We start from the raw sequence: 17,913 nt of genomic DNA, 5'->3' as shown, positions 1-17,913 counted from the left end.
CTCCAGCACTGGGCATGCAGCTGCTCTGGGAACCGCAGCCTCCTGTGGCCAGAGTCCAGAACCTCACCTCCCTTCCTAACACGTGAAGCTGGGCCTCTGCAAGGGCTCTGCCAGCGTCTGGGCACGGTCACACCCACCAGGTGCCAGGAGAGGCCAAGGGACACACCCCAGGCAAGTGGTCAGGGCACTCTCTGTGGCCAGGGCTGTCGGCTCAAACCCACCTGGCCCTGAGTGTCTCCCTGGAGCCTCTCGCTCATGGTCCCCTCGCCAGCACCCCGCCTCGGTCAGTACTGCCCCTTTCCTGTCTCCGCAGATCCTGAAGGCCCTAGGCAGCCGTGAGCTCTGAGGGACCCTTCTCCCTGCAGCCTCCGTGGCTGGCTTTATGGGGGCCTGGCAAGCAGACGCAGTTTCGTAAATACCAGCAGGACAGTGGCCCCAAACCCAAAGTAGACATTTCCCGTGAAGATGTGGGGCTTGCGGCGGGTGCTTTGGAAGTTGGCGAAACCCTGACATCTACACCCTCTCAGTCCCCTCTTCAGGGACAGAATCTCAGTGATGAGCGACAAGGCTGTCCCCAGGGCCAGCCTCAGTGAGGCACAAAACTCTGTCCACTAGGAGGGCACCACCCCAGGACCCGAGACCGGGAGGTGTCCTGCGTCCCTGCGGGAGGACTTCTGTGGCTAGCTGGGTCCTCCGGGCACCGCCCTCTTTCCGCGTATTTTTGAGAGGCGTCCTTGCAGAGAGGCACGGCTACTATTTTGGTGTGTTTATTTTCTCTGCCGGGGGAGAGTAGCAGCCGCTTTTCCTGAGAGAACCTCAGGAGCCGCTCCCGCGAGGCGCGGGCTCCGTGCCGGGCGAGGCTCCATGCGTCCTCGGGTGTATTTTTGCTCCCCACCATCTCTCCCTCCACCCTCGGTCCTGGGTTTGCTTTCTTGTAGTTAAATATGCATCCTTGCGGTGGCTCCTGGGTCTTTGCGCGATGGCTCAGAACCTTCTGCTGAGCGTCCTCCTGGCCAGACAGCCCTGGCCAGGGGACCCAGGCTCTGGGAGGGGCCGGGTCTCATGGTGCCCAGCTCTCCCCCAGTGCCCCCCAGGAGCCTCAGACACACTCATGCTGGGCTTCCCCGGAGCTGCTGCGCCAGCCTTCCTGGGACAAGGGTCCTGCGTCTGCTGAACAGGGCCCTCCGCTCCCCAGGATCCCCGGGAAGCCCCAGCCCAGAACTCTGTGGGGTTGTGCAGAACCCACGTGGCCTCAGTAGGGCCCCGAGATTCCCGTTCCAAGCTGGCTTCCCGGAGCGAAGTACCGATCAGCAGAGACGGTCCAGCCCTGATCCAAGTCTGTCTGCTTAGGGTAAGATGGAGAAGGGACAGGGCCCAACCCTGGGATGGGCCAGCTTGTGCAGGGGCCAGTCCTGGACCTTGGTCCTCACTGCCAGGAGCCCAGGAGGCGTGGTCCAGGGCTCCTGGCGGGGAGGCCCAGGTGGAGCTGGGCAGCTGCCCCAAGAGCGCAGACGCGAGAGGATGTGGGAGGTGCAGCAGACCCGGAGACCCGCACGAGGAGCTGGTGGCCTGCCTGCTGACCGCCGTGGCATTCCGTTGGGGCCATGGTGGGGTCACTGTGGCGGGGGCTCAGCTAGACACAGAAGCCAGACTCCCGACTTGGGCCCCAGAACATTGCCACCCACTGTCCTGCCCACCCACAGCTTGTCACCACTTCACTCCCCCAGAATGCTTGCGGGCACATTGCCCAGGCAACCAGAACGCCAGCGCGTTGCTATCCTTCTTCTCCTTCGAGCCCCTGCGAAGGCTGTGGAGCAGCCTCCGGCCCAGCACCCTGCAGGCTCCCTGCTCCAGCACCCAGGAAAGGGAGGGGCTCCTCCACATGTGCGGCTCCTCAGAAGGGTAGAGGGACCACAGGGTCCCGCGGGCTCTCTTAGAAAGAGCCAGGCTGCATTGTCCCAAAGACACGCTGCCACCAGGGCACAGGCATTGAGGCTGCCTTTCAGGTGGGGAAACAGAGGCACAGAGTGGTCATAGGAGCACCCGAGCTCACACAGCCAGTAGTCTTCAGTGCCAAGATGCCAAGACCTCACACCATGTGGCTTTGGAGCTGGGTCATCTGCGGGCCTCCCTCCTCTTGAGGATGAGATGACCACTCTGGCTGGTCAGGCGTGAGAGGGACAGGAGACAGCCTTGGCCCTGGGGACATTTGGAGTGGGAGAAGTCTCTGAGGTAGGGCTTTCTGCTCTGCAGGGGTTCCCTGCCCTCCTGGCTGCACCACAGAATGCCACAGACCCCCAGACAGTGACAACCGTGTCCGCAGACGTTTCCACATGTGCTCTGGAGGGTCAGAGTCACTCCTAGGTGAGAACCAGCGGTGTGTCCACAGGATGCCCTGCATTACGGCCTGCACGGGGCTATGGGGTAGTTTGCTGAGGCCTGCTGTGCCACTGGATGGGGATGTCCCCTGGGTGCTGTGCACACCCCAGGTACCTCCCAGGTACCATGCCATCACGCAGACTGCCCAGGAGTGGTCTCCCACTTCCAGGTTATGGTTTGGGTTTTGGTTTCTCTCGTAGGTCCCTCGTCCTGCAGGTAGAGATGCCCGGGATCTAGCTCCTGAGCACAGAGATCTTAGGGTTCCTGGGTCCTGGACTCCGGGCCCAGATCGGAGGCCACCATGCTGGGGTCCCAGCCAGGCCGTCCATCTGTGGGTCTCACAGGGGCCTCGTCTGGCTCTGAGGGTTTGGTCTGCAGCTGTTTCCCGGCTCGTGCTCGGCAGAATGTGGGGCTTCACGTGCAGAACTCAGAGCCCCTGCCTGGCCCACGGCCCCCCGAACGTGGTGTGGAGCCCTTGGCTGAGGCTCACAAGCCCGCTGGGAGCAGGGCCCCAGGGTAAGGAGCTCATCTTGGAGCAGGCCGGTTGGGACCGCTGTTCTTGTCCCTTTCAGCTGGAGCATCCTGTGACTGCCAGGGGAGGTGACAAGCCACGGCAGCACACCCTCCCACAGGTGCTGGCTCAGCTACTGGAGTCGGGGGAGGCCCGTGCTGCCCTCAGTGTGTGCCCCGTCCCTGCCCCATGACCCCTGGCTCTGAGCTACCTCTGAAGCAGGGGAAGTCCTGGGCCTTGACCTTGGAGCAGGACTGGGACCAGCCATCAGGGGGGTGGTGCTGAGATGACCCCAGGACTTGGGGTGAGGAGGGGGAAGAGGGCCGACCCTCGGGAGGGGCCTCGGAAGGCCTCTGGCCACTCCGGAGCTTCCTATCTGCGGCCACTGTGTCACCCTGTGCCGCTGCCTCCCCGGGAGTCCCACGTGGCTTGCACATCTGGCGTGTGAGGCTGCTGTGGCTCCGTCCTGGAAGGGAGGGATGTTTTCCATCATGTTCAACGGGAGGCAGAGAGGCGCGGTGGGCGCTGACGGGACGCGGACTGATGTCAGGATGAATCAGGGAGGAGCAGCCTCGCGCTGCCTCCAGAGGAAAGTGTGTTTCCCTCTGAGCCAGCTGCAGGGCGGTGTCCCTGAGCAGGGCAGGGAGGTGGCTGCCCGGGCTCCCGTGGGCGGCCACCTGCGCCCTCCTGGACGGGCAGCCTGGGGGACCCTCTGGCCCGGGGCAGCCGGAGCCTCCTGTGTGGAGGGGAAAGGCAGGTGCTGGGGAGTGGCATCCTGCTCTCGGGCACAGAAGTTCTGGGGCCTGGGCAGCGTGGGCTCTGAGGAGAGGGGAGGGGTGGTGGGTCCACTCCCCTCCAATCTCCGAGGCCTCGCTTCCCCTCAGGCACAGATTCCCGTCCCCGTGGAACACACCTCTCTCAGAGGTCAGCATGGAGGGAAGAGGCCGGGAGGACCCAGCTCCCCACCCAGACACTGGAGCTTGTTGGCTCGTGGCGCTGGGGTCAGTCCATGGTGGACGGCCCTGTGGCAGGACATCATGGTGAGAGCATGGGGTGGAGCCAGACCACTCAGGCCGTGGCCGGGAAGGAAGAGAGAGAGGAAGAGACTGGGGTCCTGCAGGCCCCCTCAGGCACACCCCTCACGACCCAAAGACCTCCCACCAGGCCCCACCTCTTAAGGGTCCCACCCGCTCCCAGCAGCACCAAGCTGGGGCTCAGCTCTCCCATGTGGGCCTCCGGGGTCATTCAGGTCCAGCGGTAGGAAGGCCCGCCTACCTGGAGGCTTCACTCTCCCAAAGCTTAGCATTGGGCGTGGTGGCCACCGTTCCCCGGACCTCAGAAGTCACTTCTTCATCCAGCCCCTGGACTCCAGCCTCCACCCCTTTCTGTCTCGTCTTTGCAGAGAGCACAGTCCACTGCCACTTCCAGGAGAAGGGCTCTGCACGGGCCTCGCCCTCCCAGGCCTCCGCCACTTCCCTGGCCAAGTCCGGGTCAGTGAGGTGCCCTGGGGCTTGGGCTTCTCCTTGCTGACTCCCTAGGGACTTCCCAAGGCACAGGGACACTTGGGGAAGACTAAATAAGGGGAAAACTGTGCCCCTGGGCGCCACCTACTGTGGGGACAGTTCCCATCCTGCCTCCTGCCTGGCCTGGCTCTCAGTGGGGAATCACGAAGAGGCAGGAAACCCCTGTGTGTACTGTGCCAGTGGCCTGTCCCCAAGATGAGAGCAGGGGTGCTTTCCAGTGGTGCAGAGGTGACCTCCATGTAGTGGCCCAGGTGGCCTCAACAGGAAGGGGCCTTAGTGGGCAGATGCCCTGCATGGGAAGGGGTACCGAGGATGCCTCCCCCGTGGCCACCTGCCAAGCCCGTTACCCCAGGCTGATGTGGGAAAAGTGCTAGGTGAACCCCAGGAAGGCCAGGCAGGGAGCAGCTCCCCAGGACTCCACAGTCACCAAGATCCCACTGCAGAAAAGTCTGAGGAACCGTCATGGCCCAGAGCATCCCAAGGAGCCCCAGGACAGAAGGTGACGTGTCCTGGACGGGGACCTGGGCCAGGCACAGGATGCGTGGTGGACTAGCAAGACCTGGGCAAGCTGTGTGGTTGAGCACGCGGCCCGCTGTCCTGACGTTGGCCCCCGAGCGGTGACAGGTACACAGGGACCCAGATGACCCCCAGGGGGACTGGGAGCTGAGTCCCAGGCACTCCCTGCTCTCTTCTTATTTTTGTGTAAAAATTATTCTAAGATGAAAAAGTTTGTTTAGCAAGCTCGCTGAAGTGGGTGGGGGGAAGTCCGGTGGGGTACAGGGTCCTGGGGACTGGGTAGTAGGACCAGAAGTTTCCCAGGTGAGTCCTGTGCACCAGGTGAGGGGTCCTCCTTGCCAGGTGTGGGGACTCCACAGAGGAAGACGGACTGACCGACACTTGTCTGTGCTGCGCACCGTGTCCTTGAGCGTGCCTCGGGTTGTTCCTGGCTCTGCCCTGAGAACTGTCCATCCCAGGGAAGGAGAACACAGACACCTGTTGTAGTGTCCCCTGGGCAGGACCAGCACACTGGGGGTGGCAGAGTGAAGCAGCAAGCCCAGGCTTGGCTGACTCCCCAACACACAGCTCTGACCTCACAGGGGCTCAGGGCCAGGGTGTGAAGAGGCAGGGGAGCAGGAATCCACAGAGAACTGGGTGGACCGGGCCACCTGCTGCAGGGCTCTGAGGTCTCGTCCCACCTTGAAGAGTCTGAGGTGGCCCCTGGCTGCACAATCCCAGGGCTCGCCCAGCTTGGATCCTCCCTGCCCCGATGCCCCAGCATGAGAGGGACCAGCAGCCTCTAGAAGGCTCACGCTCGCCGCTAGCCACAGGTCTCCAGTAAGGTGCGACCCTGGGTACAGAGCTGACCTTGTCTCCCTTAACTGACAGTGATTTTCTTCTGTGGGGAAAACCTATGGAGGCAGCGAATTGAATCTCAGTTCTCTGGATCTTCTTAAATGATTCTTGGGAAAAGGAAATTTCAATAAAAAAGGAAGCAGGACTGTTGTACACTAGAGATGGGCAGCTCCCCCTGGGCACGGGGTGCCTGCCGGTGTCATTCTTCATTTGAAAAGTGTCCATCAGAGGCTGCCAGGCGAGCCCACCCTGGCCGGGCCCTGCAGGGCGTGGCCTGGTGCTGCCCTTGAGCAGGAAGGGGGTCCTTCTCCTTCCTGGAGTCCCAGGGAGCACTGCGGGAAGGAGCCTGCAGGTCCAGGCTGCCCGTGGTGGCCGTGTCTGAAGGTCAGGGAGGCCGGGCTGGCCTCCCTCTCACCTGCCGACCAGGGTCCAGGGTCGACACGTGTCCACCTTGGCCCCTCAGCACCCCTGCACACACCCCTCCTCTGCCCGTTGCCTTTCTTGGTATTGGGTTTTGATGGACGTGTGTCACGTGGACCCTAGGAAGCAGTCAGGCCAGCGGTCTGAGGATGCTCTTAGGGATACACAGCCACCGCATCAATCCCAGTGGCTCCCGTCCTCCCCACCCTCAGCCACAGCCTACTTCCTGTCTGGATTTGCCTGTTCTGAACGTTCTGCACGGAGCAACCAGCCGACGCGCAGCAATGTGGGTTCACCAAGGGCAGTATTTTCAGGGTCCATCCTTGTCCCTGGCCAAGTCTTCCTGCCCTATCCATGTCTGGACAATGTTTTGTTGTACCTACTGTGCGCTTGGATGGGCACTGGGGCAGCTTTCTCTCTGGGTCACTGAGGTGCTGCCTTGGACATCCGTGGGCCTCTGGGAGTGGAGCTGCTGGGCAGCGCTAACTCCTTTCCAGGACTCACCCAGCTGCTTCCCGCCGCCCGCGTGCATTCCCACTGCCGTGACGGGCTCGCCCCCTGCAGCACTGACCACTGTCCACCTTCTGCTGGGTGCTCTCCTTGTGGGTGTGAGGCCGTGACATGTTCTTAAGGGGTCTGTGGATGGTCCGGAGTTTGGGGAAGCTGACCCCACCTCTGCCTGCCTCTGGGGCCACTACAGAGGGCAGCCGTGCTTCGAGGCCTCCCTCCTGGGGTGTGGGTGTCCCCCACCTCTCGGTGCCTGGCTGACAGCGCCATGGTCCCTCCCTGGGTGAGCCCCTCCAAGCCTCCGAGACGGCTTCCTCATGAAGTGAGAGCAGCCGGGGGCGTCCAGCCCTGCGCAGGTCAGAGAGCATCCTGGGCTTCGGCCTGGTTCAGAGCTGGCTGGGGGCCACAGGGAAGTGGCATGGGGCCGCTCAGGGTCCTTGGAGGGCACTCTCCAGACCAAGAAATTCCTGGTAGCACTCAGGGCCAGGCTGGGCCCGGGGCCAGGCAGAGTCCGGGGCCTTTGGCCCCTGTACAGGGCCCCTGGTGCCTCTGCGCAGGCCACGCCATCAGCCTGGGCCTTCCTGGGGGAGCAGGTCCCTGCGGGGCTTCCTGGATGCCGGGGAGGGGGAGGCTGGGTCCTGACTCGCCCACCAGCCCTCTATTTTCCCTCTGAACAAATGTGTCACTTTAAAAAGAAGCTGGACTTGGGGAGAAGCGAATCCACCTCCCCTGCCACGTGGCCATGGCTGGTTTTCTGCATAACAGCTGGGTGTCTAGGAAATGAGGGGTTTCTATGGTAACCAATTACAGCTCGTGATTGGTGAAAAATCACAGAAATATCCTGTGTGTGAAGTTATGCCGGGGAGGCAGGCCCAGGATGAGGTGCTGTGGTTTTAATTTCCTGGGGCGATATTTCTCCAAGCCTGGATGGCGGCAGGTGTGCCCTTGCTCGCTCTTAGTGCAGCTTGCTGGGTAGGGCCTGGGGGCCTGGGGGCCTGGGGCCTGGTAAGACCTCATGAGTCCTAGTGGGGCCTGGGGGAGGGTCTCATGGCTTCCTGTGGGGCCTGGTGGGGCCTGGAGGCGCCTGGAGGGGCCCCGTGGGGCCTGGTGGGGCCCAGCACCTACTCCAAGCAGAATCTCATTCCCCTGGGGCCAGACTCCTACCCAGCTGCAGGGGAGAAAGCTGTGTTTTCCACCATCTCCCACCCTCGCTAGGTCGCCAGCAGCCCCAGAGGAGCTGCCTTCAGCACGTGCGGGGGCTTTCACACTGACCTAGATGTCCCCGTGCAGTGATGATGGCCCTGGTCCCTGCACCAAGCTCGGCTGCTTGTGCAGGGAAATTGCACAACACAGCAACCCAGGGCGGAGGTATTAGCATAATGAACACTTCCTAATTTCTGGAGCAAAGCACTTTGATTCTGATTAAGAAACTAGGGCCTTATTATTTGGGGATTAGCCCTTTTTGATAATTAATGCTCATTAATGTGAGGTTCTTTCTCTCAACATCTCAATGACCCCTGGGGACCAGCTCATTCCCAAGTGCCAAGAGGCCTCGGCCCCGGAGAGTTGTGCACACACTGGGACCTAGTTACAGTTGCACACACTGACACACTCCCAGACACGCCTTGCACACTCACTGACATGCAGGCACACCAGAGAGTCTCACACGTGGGCATGTGCAGGTGCCCATGGGCAGATGCAGGGGCACACGGGGCACAACAGCGCATTCCTGTCTCACACGGACACACAGGCACGGTGTGCGTGAGGCTGACTCACATCTGCGGACACACAGCCACACGCATCTTCACACCCACACATGCTGACACACACACACTGCACACAGTCTCTTCCTCGCGACAGGACACACACAGGATTGTCGAAGTCACACCCAGCACACACACTGACACATGCATGCACACGCTGCTGCACACTGGTGTGTGTGCACACTCGACAGGGTGCTCACACTCACCCCAATCCCGTCCTTTTTAAAGTCACATGACACCTATAAGGAAAAGTGGCCTGCGTGTCCCGGAGGCTCTGCCGCCCTGCCCACCCCCACCACAGCAGCATGGAGTTTTGGGATTCATTTTAACTTTCAGACCTGAGGTTGTGACAAGAGCTGAGTTTGAATGGCACCTGTAATCAGTCCTCAGTTATCCGTGCCGTGGGAGAGGGCACGTGGGCCCGCGTCCCCCAGCCTGCCATGTGGTTCTGTGCTGTGCTCCGGATGTTCCCGTGACGCTCCAGCGTCCACCTTCCTGGAGATGGCTCCAGGCCTGGGCTCTCTGTGGAGTGCTCCACGGGCCGTGGACACCACGCTTCCCTGGGGCTCCGGCCTCCGCAGCTCGGCCTCCCCCAGGCTCTGCAGGGTTTGTCCTTTCTCCAGCTCCTGGGGCTGAGGAGGTGGACAGAGGGCTTCAAGGCCACCTGCACCCGGGACAAACAGGTGGGAATGTCAGCAGGACCACACTTCGGCATCAGTGAACCCCCAGCTTATCTGGAGCAGGTCTCAGGTCCCTCCGACCTCGGCAGAGGCCCAGCCCGGGCGGCTGGCGTCCAGGGAGGAAGGCCCTGGCAGCTCTAAGACAGTCACATTCACCTCAGGGGCCACAGCAGGGGCCACGGCAGGGGCCAGGGCCGGGGCCAGGGGACTTGCAGAGTGCATGCAGGTGGTGCTCAGGGGCCACCGACTGTTTGCTCCTTGCCCGAGTCAGACCTCGTCCCACCAGGCCTTGGGAGAGCCGATGGCCAATGGCCATGAGCCTCTTGTGCTTCCTAGAGGAGAGCACCTGGGCCTGGAGTCCGGCCGGAGGCTGGCCAGTCCCACGGTTCTCAGTCTGTGTCCTCTTGGTGCCTCCTGTCATTATGGGCAAAAGAAGGGGACTGGCAGGTCATCACATCGGGGATGATGGGGTCCGTTGGTCTTGGTCCTGCTCCCAGGAGATGGGCCCTGTGGTTGTCAGCTGACTGGGGGCAGCCTCTGGGGACCTGGAGGGCATGGTCTTCTCAAGGTGGAGAGGGAGATGCTCCAGTGACCCTCAGAGGGAGGGGTTTGCCCTTGAGGCTGAGCTCCTCCTGCAAGAGAAGACTGGCCTTGTCCTGATGGAGGGTGATGACCTGGCCCCGCAGAGCCCTGCCCGCCTTGCTGACCACTCTCCTCTCTCTCCTTCGCAGCTCCATGTCCATCCACTGGCCGGGCCGCTCCCTTGGAAGCCATGCTTGGATCCTGATAGCCATGCTGCAGCTTGCTGTGGATTTCCCGTCCTGTGAGTCCCTGGGCCCAGGCCCCGAGTTCCACCTCCTGCCCCGACCACCGCAGAGGCCCCCGCGGCTGTGGAGCCTGAGGAGTGGACAGCCGTCTCGGCTCCCTGCCCCTGTGTGGAGCCCTCGGGCGCCCCGGGCGGAGCGGGCCCATGGGCAGATGCCCCGTGCCAGGAGAGCCCACAGGCCCAGAGACCAGGTGGCCTCCCTCGTGCCCAGAGGGGGTCTCGCCAAGCCCCCAGCTGCTGCCAAATCCAGCCCGTCCCTCACTTCCTCCTCCTCGTCCTCATCCTCCGCGGTGGCCGGAGGGGCCCCCGAGCACCAGAGTCTCCTGCGGCGGGGGAAGAGGCACGTGCAGGACACTGGTCTCAGTGGCTTCGACTTCAGGGGCAGCAGGCCCACGACAGAGACAGAGTTCATCGCCTGGGGGCCCACGGGGGACGAGGAGGCCCCGGAGGCCAACACTTTCCCAGGCGTGTTTGGCCCCACCACGGTCCCCATCTTACAAACACGGAAGACGACTGTGGCCACCACCACCATCGCTGCCACCACGGCCACCTCCATCTCGCTGCAGACCGAGGGGGTCACTGCCTCCCCGGATCCCCGGAGAAGGATCCCCGCTGGGGCTAGCACAACGGAGCCTTCTCCCAGGCCCAGCAACAATGGGAAAGACAGCAAGCCCCCCCCGGATTCTGGGGGAGACCTCAGGTAGGCGGCCACCACGGAGCTCTGGGTCTGTCTGGGGGCTGGGACGTGTGCGGCTTGGGAGGGAGGGACTCCGAGGTGTGCAGGGCGGTTCACGGGGGCCAGACTGAAAAGGAAGAGGCCAGGGGTCAGGCGCAGGATCGCAGGGAGAGATGGCGTCCCGTGTCGGGACACCCAGGCAGTCAGCAGGACTGGGGAAGCAGGTGGACGTGAAAAGGGGGCCTCCCTCCTTCCCATCCACCTGGGAGTGGACGCGGACACTGGTACTGCCGGAGCAAGGCCTGGACGGAGTCCTGAGAAACCTCCAAGGCCCCAGAGAGGCCCCGCCAGGGGAGCTGGTCCCGGACCAGGAGTGGCCTTGTCAGCGGCCAGGCCAGGCCGTAGGAAGAGCCCAGTGCTGGCAACTGAAGCTCTGCGGACAGGCGGCGGGTGGAGGCTTCCCGGGGACGGCTGGGTGCCTGTCCCTGCCCCAGCAGCTGGTGCCCCGACTCCTTGGCCTCTGATGACAGGCTGTGGCCCAGTGGCACCCGGAGTCGCAGCCCCCCCCACTTCCCGCAGCAGCTGTGGGAGGCGTCGGCCGTGGGGGGAAGGGCTCCTCCACACCCAGGTCTGGGCGCCACCAACCCCGCCTGGGGCTCCTCGGGATCCAGGGGCAGGAGAAGTGCTGTGGAGAGCTCCCCGATGCGGAGGGGCCTGGACGGGTCCTGCAAGGTTCCCTGACCTTGGCCAGGCAGGCAGCCGGCAGCCGGGGACAGGTTTTTGTGGGGTGGCCGGTGTTGGCCCTTCAGCTCACCATTTTCCTCCTCCCTTCACTGGACAAGACGGTGTGTGCCTCGTGTCACCCCTGGACAGCAGCTTGTCCAGGGAGCCGGAGCCCCATGCCAGGCCAAGGCCAGGAGCCGGCAGCTCCCTGGAGGGCCCGGGGCCTGCCTCAGCCACCCCAGCATGGCGCCCGTAGCTCTGGTCAGGGGCTCTGAGAGTCTGACCTCAGTAGACGCAGCAGGTGCCCCCCGTCGCCTCCTCTGAAGACCCACTTGCTGTGTAGCCGTGGAAGTGGAATCAGGTTCCAAGGAAAGCCCCTCCCTCAGGAATCACCCTGCAGGTGAAATAACTGGGACATTTCTCCAGATTTTAGGATAATGGTTAAGCCCCTCGCTGCCCGGCTTCGTAGTCCTCATATTAGCTGTGTGACCTGGGCAACCTGCTTGTCTGCTCTGTGCCTCAGTTAGACAGTAGCGTTGACCATCTCCTAACATTGTCATCAAAGGTTAAAGGAGACAGTGCACGTCATGTGCTGACCTTCTGGCGCACGGGGGTTGCTCAATAAGTGTTAGCTGCTGTTAATATGAGCAGAAGGATGGTGATGGTGGTGGTGATGGTGATGTTGGTGATGATGGCAATGATGGTGACCACAGTGATGATGATGGTGGTGATGGTGGTGATGATAGTGGTGGTGTTGGTAGTGGTGTTGGTGGTGGTAATGATGGTGCTATAATACTAATAATTATGATGATGGTGGTGGTGATGGTGATGGTGGTGGTGATGGTAATGTTGGTAATGATGACAATGATGGTGACCACAGTGATGATGGTGGTGGTGATGGTGATGATGATAGTGGTGGTGTTGGTAGTGGTGTTGGTGGTGGTAATGATGGTGCTATAATACTAGTAATTATGATGATGGTGGTGGTGATGGTGATGGTGGTGGTGATGGTGATGATGATGATGGTGGTGGTGATGGTGATGGTGGTGGTGATGGTAATGCTATAATACTAGTAATTATGATGATGGTGGTGGTGATGTCACATAATGATGGTGGTGATGGTGGTAGTGATGGTGATGATGATGGTGGTGATGGTAGTGGTGATGGTGGCACTGATGATGATGATGGTAGTAGTGTTGGTAGTGGTGCTCGTGGTGGTGATGATAATGCTATAATTCTAGAAATTATAATGATGGTGGTAGTGATGGTGGTGGTGATAGTGGTGGTGAGGGTGGTGGTGAGGGTGGTGTTGATGATGGTGGTGATGGTGGTAGTGATGGTGGTGATATTGGTGGTGATGGTGGTGGTGATGGTGGTGATGGTGGTGGTGTTGGTAGTGATGGTGATAATGATGGTGGTGATGGTGGTGATGGTGATGGTGGTGTTGGTAGTGATAATGATGAAAATGATGATAGTGATGGTGATAATGATGGTGGTGAGGGTGGTGGTGAGGGTGTGGTGATGGTGGTGGTGGTGTTGGTAGTGATGGTGATAATGATGGTAGTGAGGGTGGTGGTGATGGTAGTAGTGATGTTGGTGTGGTGTTGGTGATGGTGGTGATGGTGGTGGTGTTGGTAGTGATGGTGATAATGATGGTGGTGAGGGTGGTGGTGAGGGTGGTGGTGATGGTGGTGATGGTGATGGTGGTGTTAGTAGTGATGGTGATAATGATGGTGATAATGATGGTGGTGAGGGTGGTGGTGAGGGTGGTGATGTTGGTGTTGGTGTTGGTAGTGATGGTGATAATGATGGTGGTGAGGGTGGTGTTGGTAGTGATGGTGATAATGATGGTGGTGAGGGTGGTGGTGATGGTGGTGGTGATGGTGGTGGTGATGGTGGTGATGTTGGTGTTGGTGTTGGTAGTGATGGTGATAATGATGGTGGTGAGGGTGGTGTTGGTAGTGATGGTGATAATGATGGTGGTGAGGGTGGTGGTGATGGTGGTGGTGATGGTGGTGATGTTGGTGTTGGTGTTGGTAGTGATGGTGATAATGATGGTGGTGAGGGTGGTGTTGGTAGTGATGGTGATAATGATGGTGGTGAGGGTGGTGGTGAGGGTGGTGGTGATGTTGGTGGTGATGGTGGTATTGGTAGTGATGGTGATAATGATGGTGGTGAGGGTGGTGGTGATGGTGGTGGTGATGGTGGTGATGTTGTTGGTGGTGTTGGTAGTGATGGTGATAATGATGGTGGTGAGGGTGGTGTTGGTAGTGATGGTGATAATGATGTGGTGAGGGTGGTGTTGGTAGTGATGGTGATAATGATGGTGGTGAGGGTGGTGGTGAGGGTGGTGGTGATGGTGGTGATGATGTTGGTGGTGATGGTGGTAGTGATAGTGGTGATGTTGGTGGTGGTGTTGGTAGTGATGGTGATAATAATGGTGATAATGATGGTGGTGAGGGTGGTGGTGAGGGTGGTGGTGATGGTGGTGATGGTGATGGTGGTGTTGGTAGTGATGGTGATAATGATGGTGATAATGATGGTGGTGAGGGTGGTGGTGATGATAACGATGATGTCAGTTGCTATTAATGTGCTGATCTTCTGCTACCAGCTTTGACAGATCATTTCACAGGTCCCAAGGCCTGTCTCTGACCTTGGTGCTTCCTGCAGAGGTATAGCTAGAGCTCTAGCTGGGAGCTGCTTGGGATGGAAAATCACCTGGCGTGGATTCGCAGAGGCACGCAGCTCAGCCTCTCTCAAGTGCTGGCAGAGGATGGACGTCAGATGGGTCAGAAGTTCACCTGAGGCTCTATCAGGAGGCCCCAGTGTGACCCGTCTGCCTGTGTCAGCCTCTTGCCTGTCATACGCTGAGTTTGGAGTCACAGTGTCTGGTAGGAGAGAGCCAGAGGGCAGTTCCTTGAGTGCTGGTCTTAAAGCTCATGGCGAGTGTGTGCGTGTCAAGGCGCCTGGTTCTGGTTACTGGACAGGCCACGGCAAGGAAGCCTGGCCCCGGCCTGTGCTTAGCAAGGTCAGTGCTCGGGAAGGATCTCGGACCCTGCCTGCTGGCACCTGCCCTGGGCCTCCCTGGCCTGCTCAGGTGAATCTCGACTTCCCCAGCTGAGCAAGCTTGGGTCTCTCTCGGGAGGTGCACCACCCACGAGGGGCCATGCAGCCCTGCAGGTCCCCAGTGTCATTCAAGGCTTGTCTCCATTTAATCAGTCCTGTCCATGACATCAGCAGCTCAAGGTCGCAGCGGCTCAGATGTCACCAGAGCCCTGCCTGGTAATTTTTACATTGCAATTCACTCAGGCGTTTCCCCAAGGCCAGTTGGAAAGTTGCTTTGTTTGTGTCACCAGGGGGCCTTCAGTGTCCTTTAGGCATGTAAGCAGGGAGGCTGGCCTTACTTCCTCTGCACCTTGATGGCCAGCTGACCTGAGCAGCGGTGGGTGCCAGCCAACCCTGGGAGCGAGTCTGTGACAGTGAAATACCTCCTAAATGCCAGAGTCGGAGTGGAAGGGAATCCGCGCAGAGCAGCAGGGAGAAGCGGGCTCCTTTCCCTTCCGTCAAAAGCCTTAGTGGCAGCTTAAATGCTGAACCCCTTTTAATTAAGTTGCTGGGTGTTTGCTACCAGGAAAGTGAATCTCTCCTTAATTTAAAGATATTTGAAGCAAATGACTCATGAACTTCAAAAGTTTTGAGTAGCTTAATTGGGGTAAGAGCATCACAGAACAAATGAGCGGCTGGAGTTCCTGCAGCACCCTGAACTTGGCAGACACCGAGGCCGGTCTTTAGAGTCTTAATTGGGACTGTCTCAGAAGCAGGGGTGGCCTGGCACATCCTGAGAGCCACGGTTCTGGCTGGTGACCAAGGACACACTGAGCACAATCGCAGGTGGAGACGGGTGCCAGCCGCCAGCCCTTGGGGCTGTGTGGCCCTTAGGGAACTCCCTGTGCTTCTGCTGAGCGAAGCCGGTTCACACCAAGTGGACCCGTGAAGTCCGCCCTGACTCTGCCTGGAGACTCCTCTTCCTTTCATTCCCATTCCCCACGTGCTGCTCTGGCTTAGTGCAGTTAGTGCCTCTTAAGCGTTTTTGATCCCCAGGGCCTCGTCCTTCTCCACAGAGCGGCAGAGACAGGGCCAGTTCTTCAGGGCCCGGGAAGGCCACTCTCCGGTGCTCCCTTCCCTTGCCAGGTTCTCAAATGCTGCTGCTGCCTGGGGTATGGGGCAGGGAGGGGCCTCTGTGACACTCCCTCTAGGCTCTGGTCTCCTCTAAGGGACTGTGGGGTCACTGGCCGAGCAGGTGGGGAGGAGCCGTGCCAGTGCTCCTGTGGAACATGTCTTCCCTGGCCTTGTGTGTGGGACACGCAGTGCCGGATGACAGAGCTGTCTGACGTTCTGTGGATTGAATTTATGATTTCATCTGCGTGCAGGGGAACAATCCTGAGCGCTGAGATTGAACATTAGACAGAACACCATTTTTAGAATTTTTATTTGACTGTGTTAAAAGGACCAGTTTTAGAATTTCTGGCTTCTTGATCAATTATGCAATGAACCGCCAACTTTATACTTAGTCGGTGCTAAAGTGCCCGCCCGGGTAGGAGGGCGAGCTGCTGGGGGCATGGGGCCCCTCCATCTCTTCAAGGGGTTTAGACGCTTATTTGGCCAAGTAAGATAGATGAGGACGCATCCCTACCGAGAGAGCCGACGAGCAAGGACAGTGCGGGAAATGTCACGAAGCCAGTGTCATCGATTGTCCAATTTTTCCGGCAGCGGTAGTCAGAGGAAGAAGGGTCTGCTGTGGGTGGCAGGGGCCAGACCAGGCCTCCAGGGGCCAAGTTCTGATGGAAGGGGTGGGTGGCCCAGGGAGAGATGCTGTGCAGAGGTGGCAGGCAGGTGGGCAGAGTGGGCAGAGCCTCCACAAGCCTGGATCCTGCGAGGAGCTGAGTTGGGCTTCAGCCCTGGAACCCAGTGTCCTGGCCCCAGAGGCTGGAGAAGACCACCTGGAAGTCCCTTTCCCAGCCCTAAACTGATGTAAGGCTGGGTGGCCCCTGGATGCCACCTGTGGACAGCTAGGGCAGTGGCCTGCACAAGCCCCTCCTCATTCTCTTCTCATTACAAGGTGAATGCCGGGGGCAGGGTGGCCCTCCCAGGGTGGCCCTCCTCATGTCCAGGGCAGGCCGTCCTGGGGGCCTGACAGTGAGCTCAGTGGTTGGCAGGAAATGCTCTGGACTGGACTTTAGAGCTGCCATTTGGGGTGATGAGTAATCTTTCCTTAGGGGTCACCCCTGTCCCAAGCCCCCAGGAGTGGCCTGCCTAGTGACGTGCAGTTGGAAAGGGGCCAACGGGCACGCTCCCGCAAAAGACGCACCGCCCTCACCTTGCAGCAGGTGAGCTCCCGGTGACACTGGAGGCCTCCCCGCCAGCTGCAGCCGTCCAGGTCCAAGACTCCACCAAAGTCACATCAGACACTCGGGTGGTGGACTGAGGAGCCCTGGGCAGGTGCGAGGCCTCTGCTCTGCATGTGGGTCAGTGAGTCTCTGTCCTGCAGCCTGCTGCAAGGCTGTGAGGATCAGCGTCACAGAGGGGGAAGCTTTTCTTTCCAGAAGTTTCTCTCTGCAGGGGGAAGCTGCAGTTTTCCTGGGGACAGAGGCTCAGACTTGGCCATGGAGATCCTGCAGGGGGGGCGCCTGGTGCAGGTGAGAGCGCCTGCCCGGCCCACTGCACCCCCAGGCTCCCCACCGTGGCTGGCCAGCGCTTGTCCTTGGCTGTGACCTCGTGGGGCCTCGGCCTCCTGGACAGCATGGTTGGGAGGTGGTTTCTCTCACGGGTTGTTCTGAGCCTGGATCAGGTCGACCGTGGGAAGGGCGGATGCCATCGTGAGCATAAGGAGATGCTGATGGAGTCGAAGGCCCAAGGTCACCTGCAGCCACCTGGCCTGGACTGCGTTGGGGAGATGGTGCCTGAGCAGGGGATGTGCCACTAGGTTTCTGTGTCCTTCGTACCCTTGAGGAGTCACCCTCGGTGAATGGCTACCCACTGCTCTCTTGAACTAATCCTGAGAGTGACAGATGGAAGGCCTCGCCTCTCCTTGAACTCATCCTGAGAGTGACAGATGGAAGGCCTGAATTAGGCTGAGGAAGGTGAGGCTCCTGGGGAAGAAGCCAAGGTCGGGCTGCACAGGCCCAGGCCTGTTCCCAGAGTGGCTGAGGTGGGCGGAGCAGGTGGAGGTGGTCCGGTTGGATGAGTGGGCACATGGTTCCTCCTGGAGCCTTCACCCAGCTGGACGGTGTTCCTTCCTGCCAGTCACGTGCTGTTCCTCTACAAGTGTCGTGGTGTTAGGCTTGTTATTTGGTGCTGGGGATTAAACCAGAGCCCCACATCTGTGAAGCACGTGCTGTCACGGAGCTCCCCCAGCCCCTCACCATTGAGTACTGTTGAACTTCTATGATCTCTATTCATTGAGGCACTGGGTGAGCAGAAATGGCCTTTCTTGTCTTGTGGACAGGCCACAGGCAGTGTTGGTTATGGGGACAGTCACACCCAGTGCACTCT

The 17,913-nt window shown here is 60.1% G+C and overlaps 1 protein-coding gene across 1 annotated transcript in view; it reads left to right on the top strand.

Moving 5' to 3' along the window:
• Positions 1–1,168: 1,168 nt before the first annotated feature.
• Positions 1,169–17,913, top strand: part of LOC144366850 (adherens junction-associated protein 1-like) — a 103,175-nt gene continuing 86,430 nt past the window's right edge. Inside the window, exons 1-4 of the mRNA XM_078021701.1 lie at positions 1,169–1,351; positions 2,254–2,364; positions 9,868–10,662; positions 16,638–17,501. Of these exons, the coding sequence (XP_077877827.1) occupies positions 9,872–10,662; positions 16,638–16,752 (906 nt within the window). The 5' untranslated portion in view covers positions 1,169–1,351; positions 2,254–2,364; positions 9,868–9,871 and the 3' untranslated portion in view covers positions 16,753–17,501. The remainder of the gene's footprint in view (positions 1,352–2,253; positions 2,365–9,867; positions 10,663–16,637; positions 17,502–17,913) is intronic.

This window comes from Ictidomys tridecemlineatus, chromosome 9 (assembly GCF_052094955.1).
Source record: "Ictidomys tridecemlineatus isolate mIctTri1 chromosome 9, mIctTri1.hap1, whole genome shotgun sequence".
Lineage (NCBI taxonomy): Eukaryota > Metazoa > Chordata > Mammalia > Rodentia > Sciuridae > Ictidomys > Ictidomys tridecemlineatus.
The sequence above is the reverse complement of the archived record's forward strand: the minus strand, read 5'-3'. Positions and strand labels throughout refer to the sequence as shown.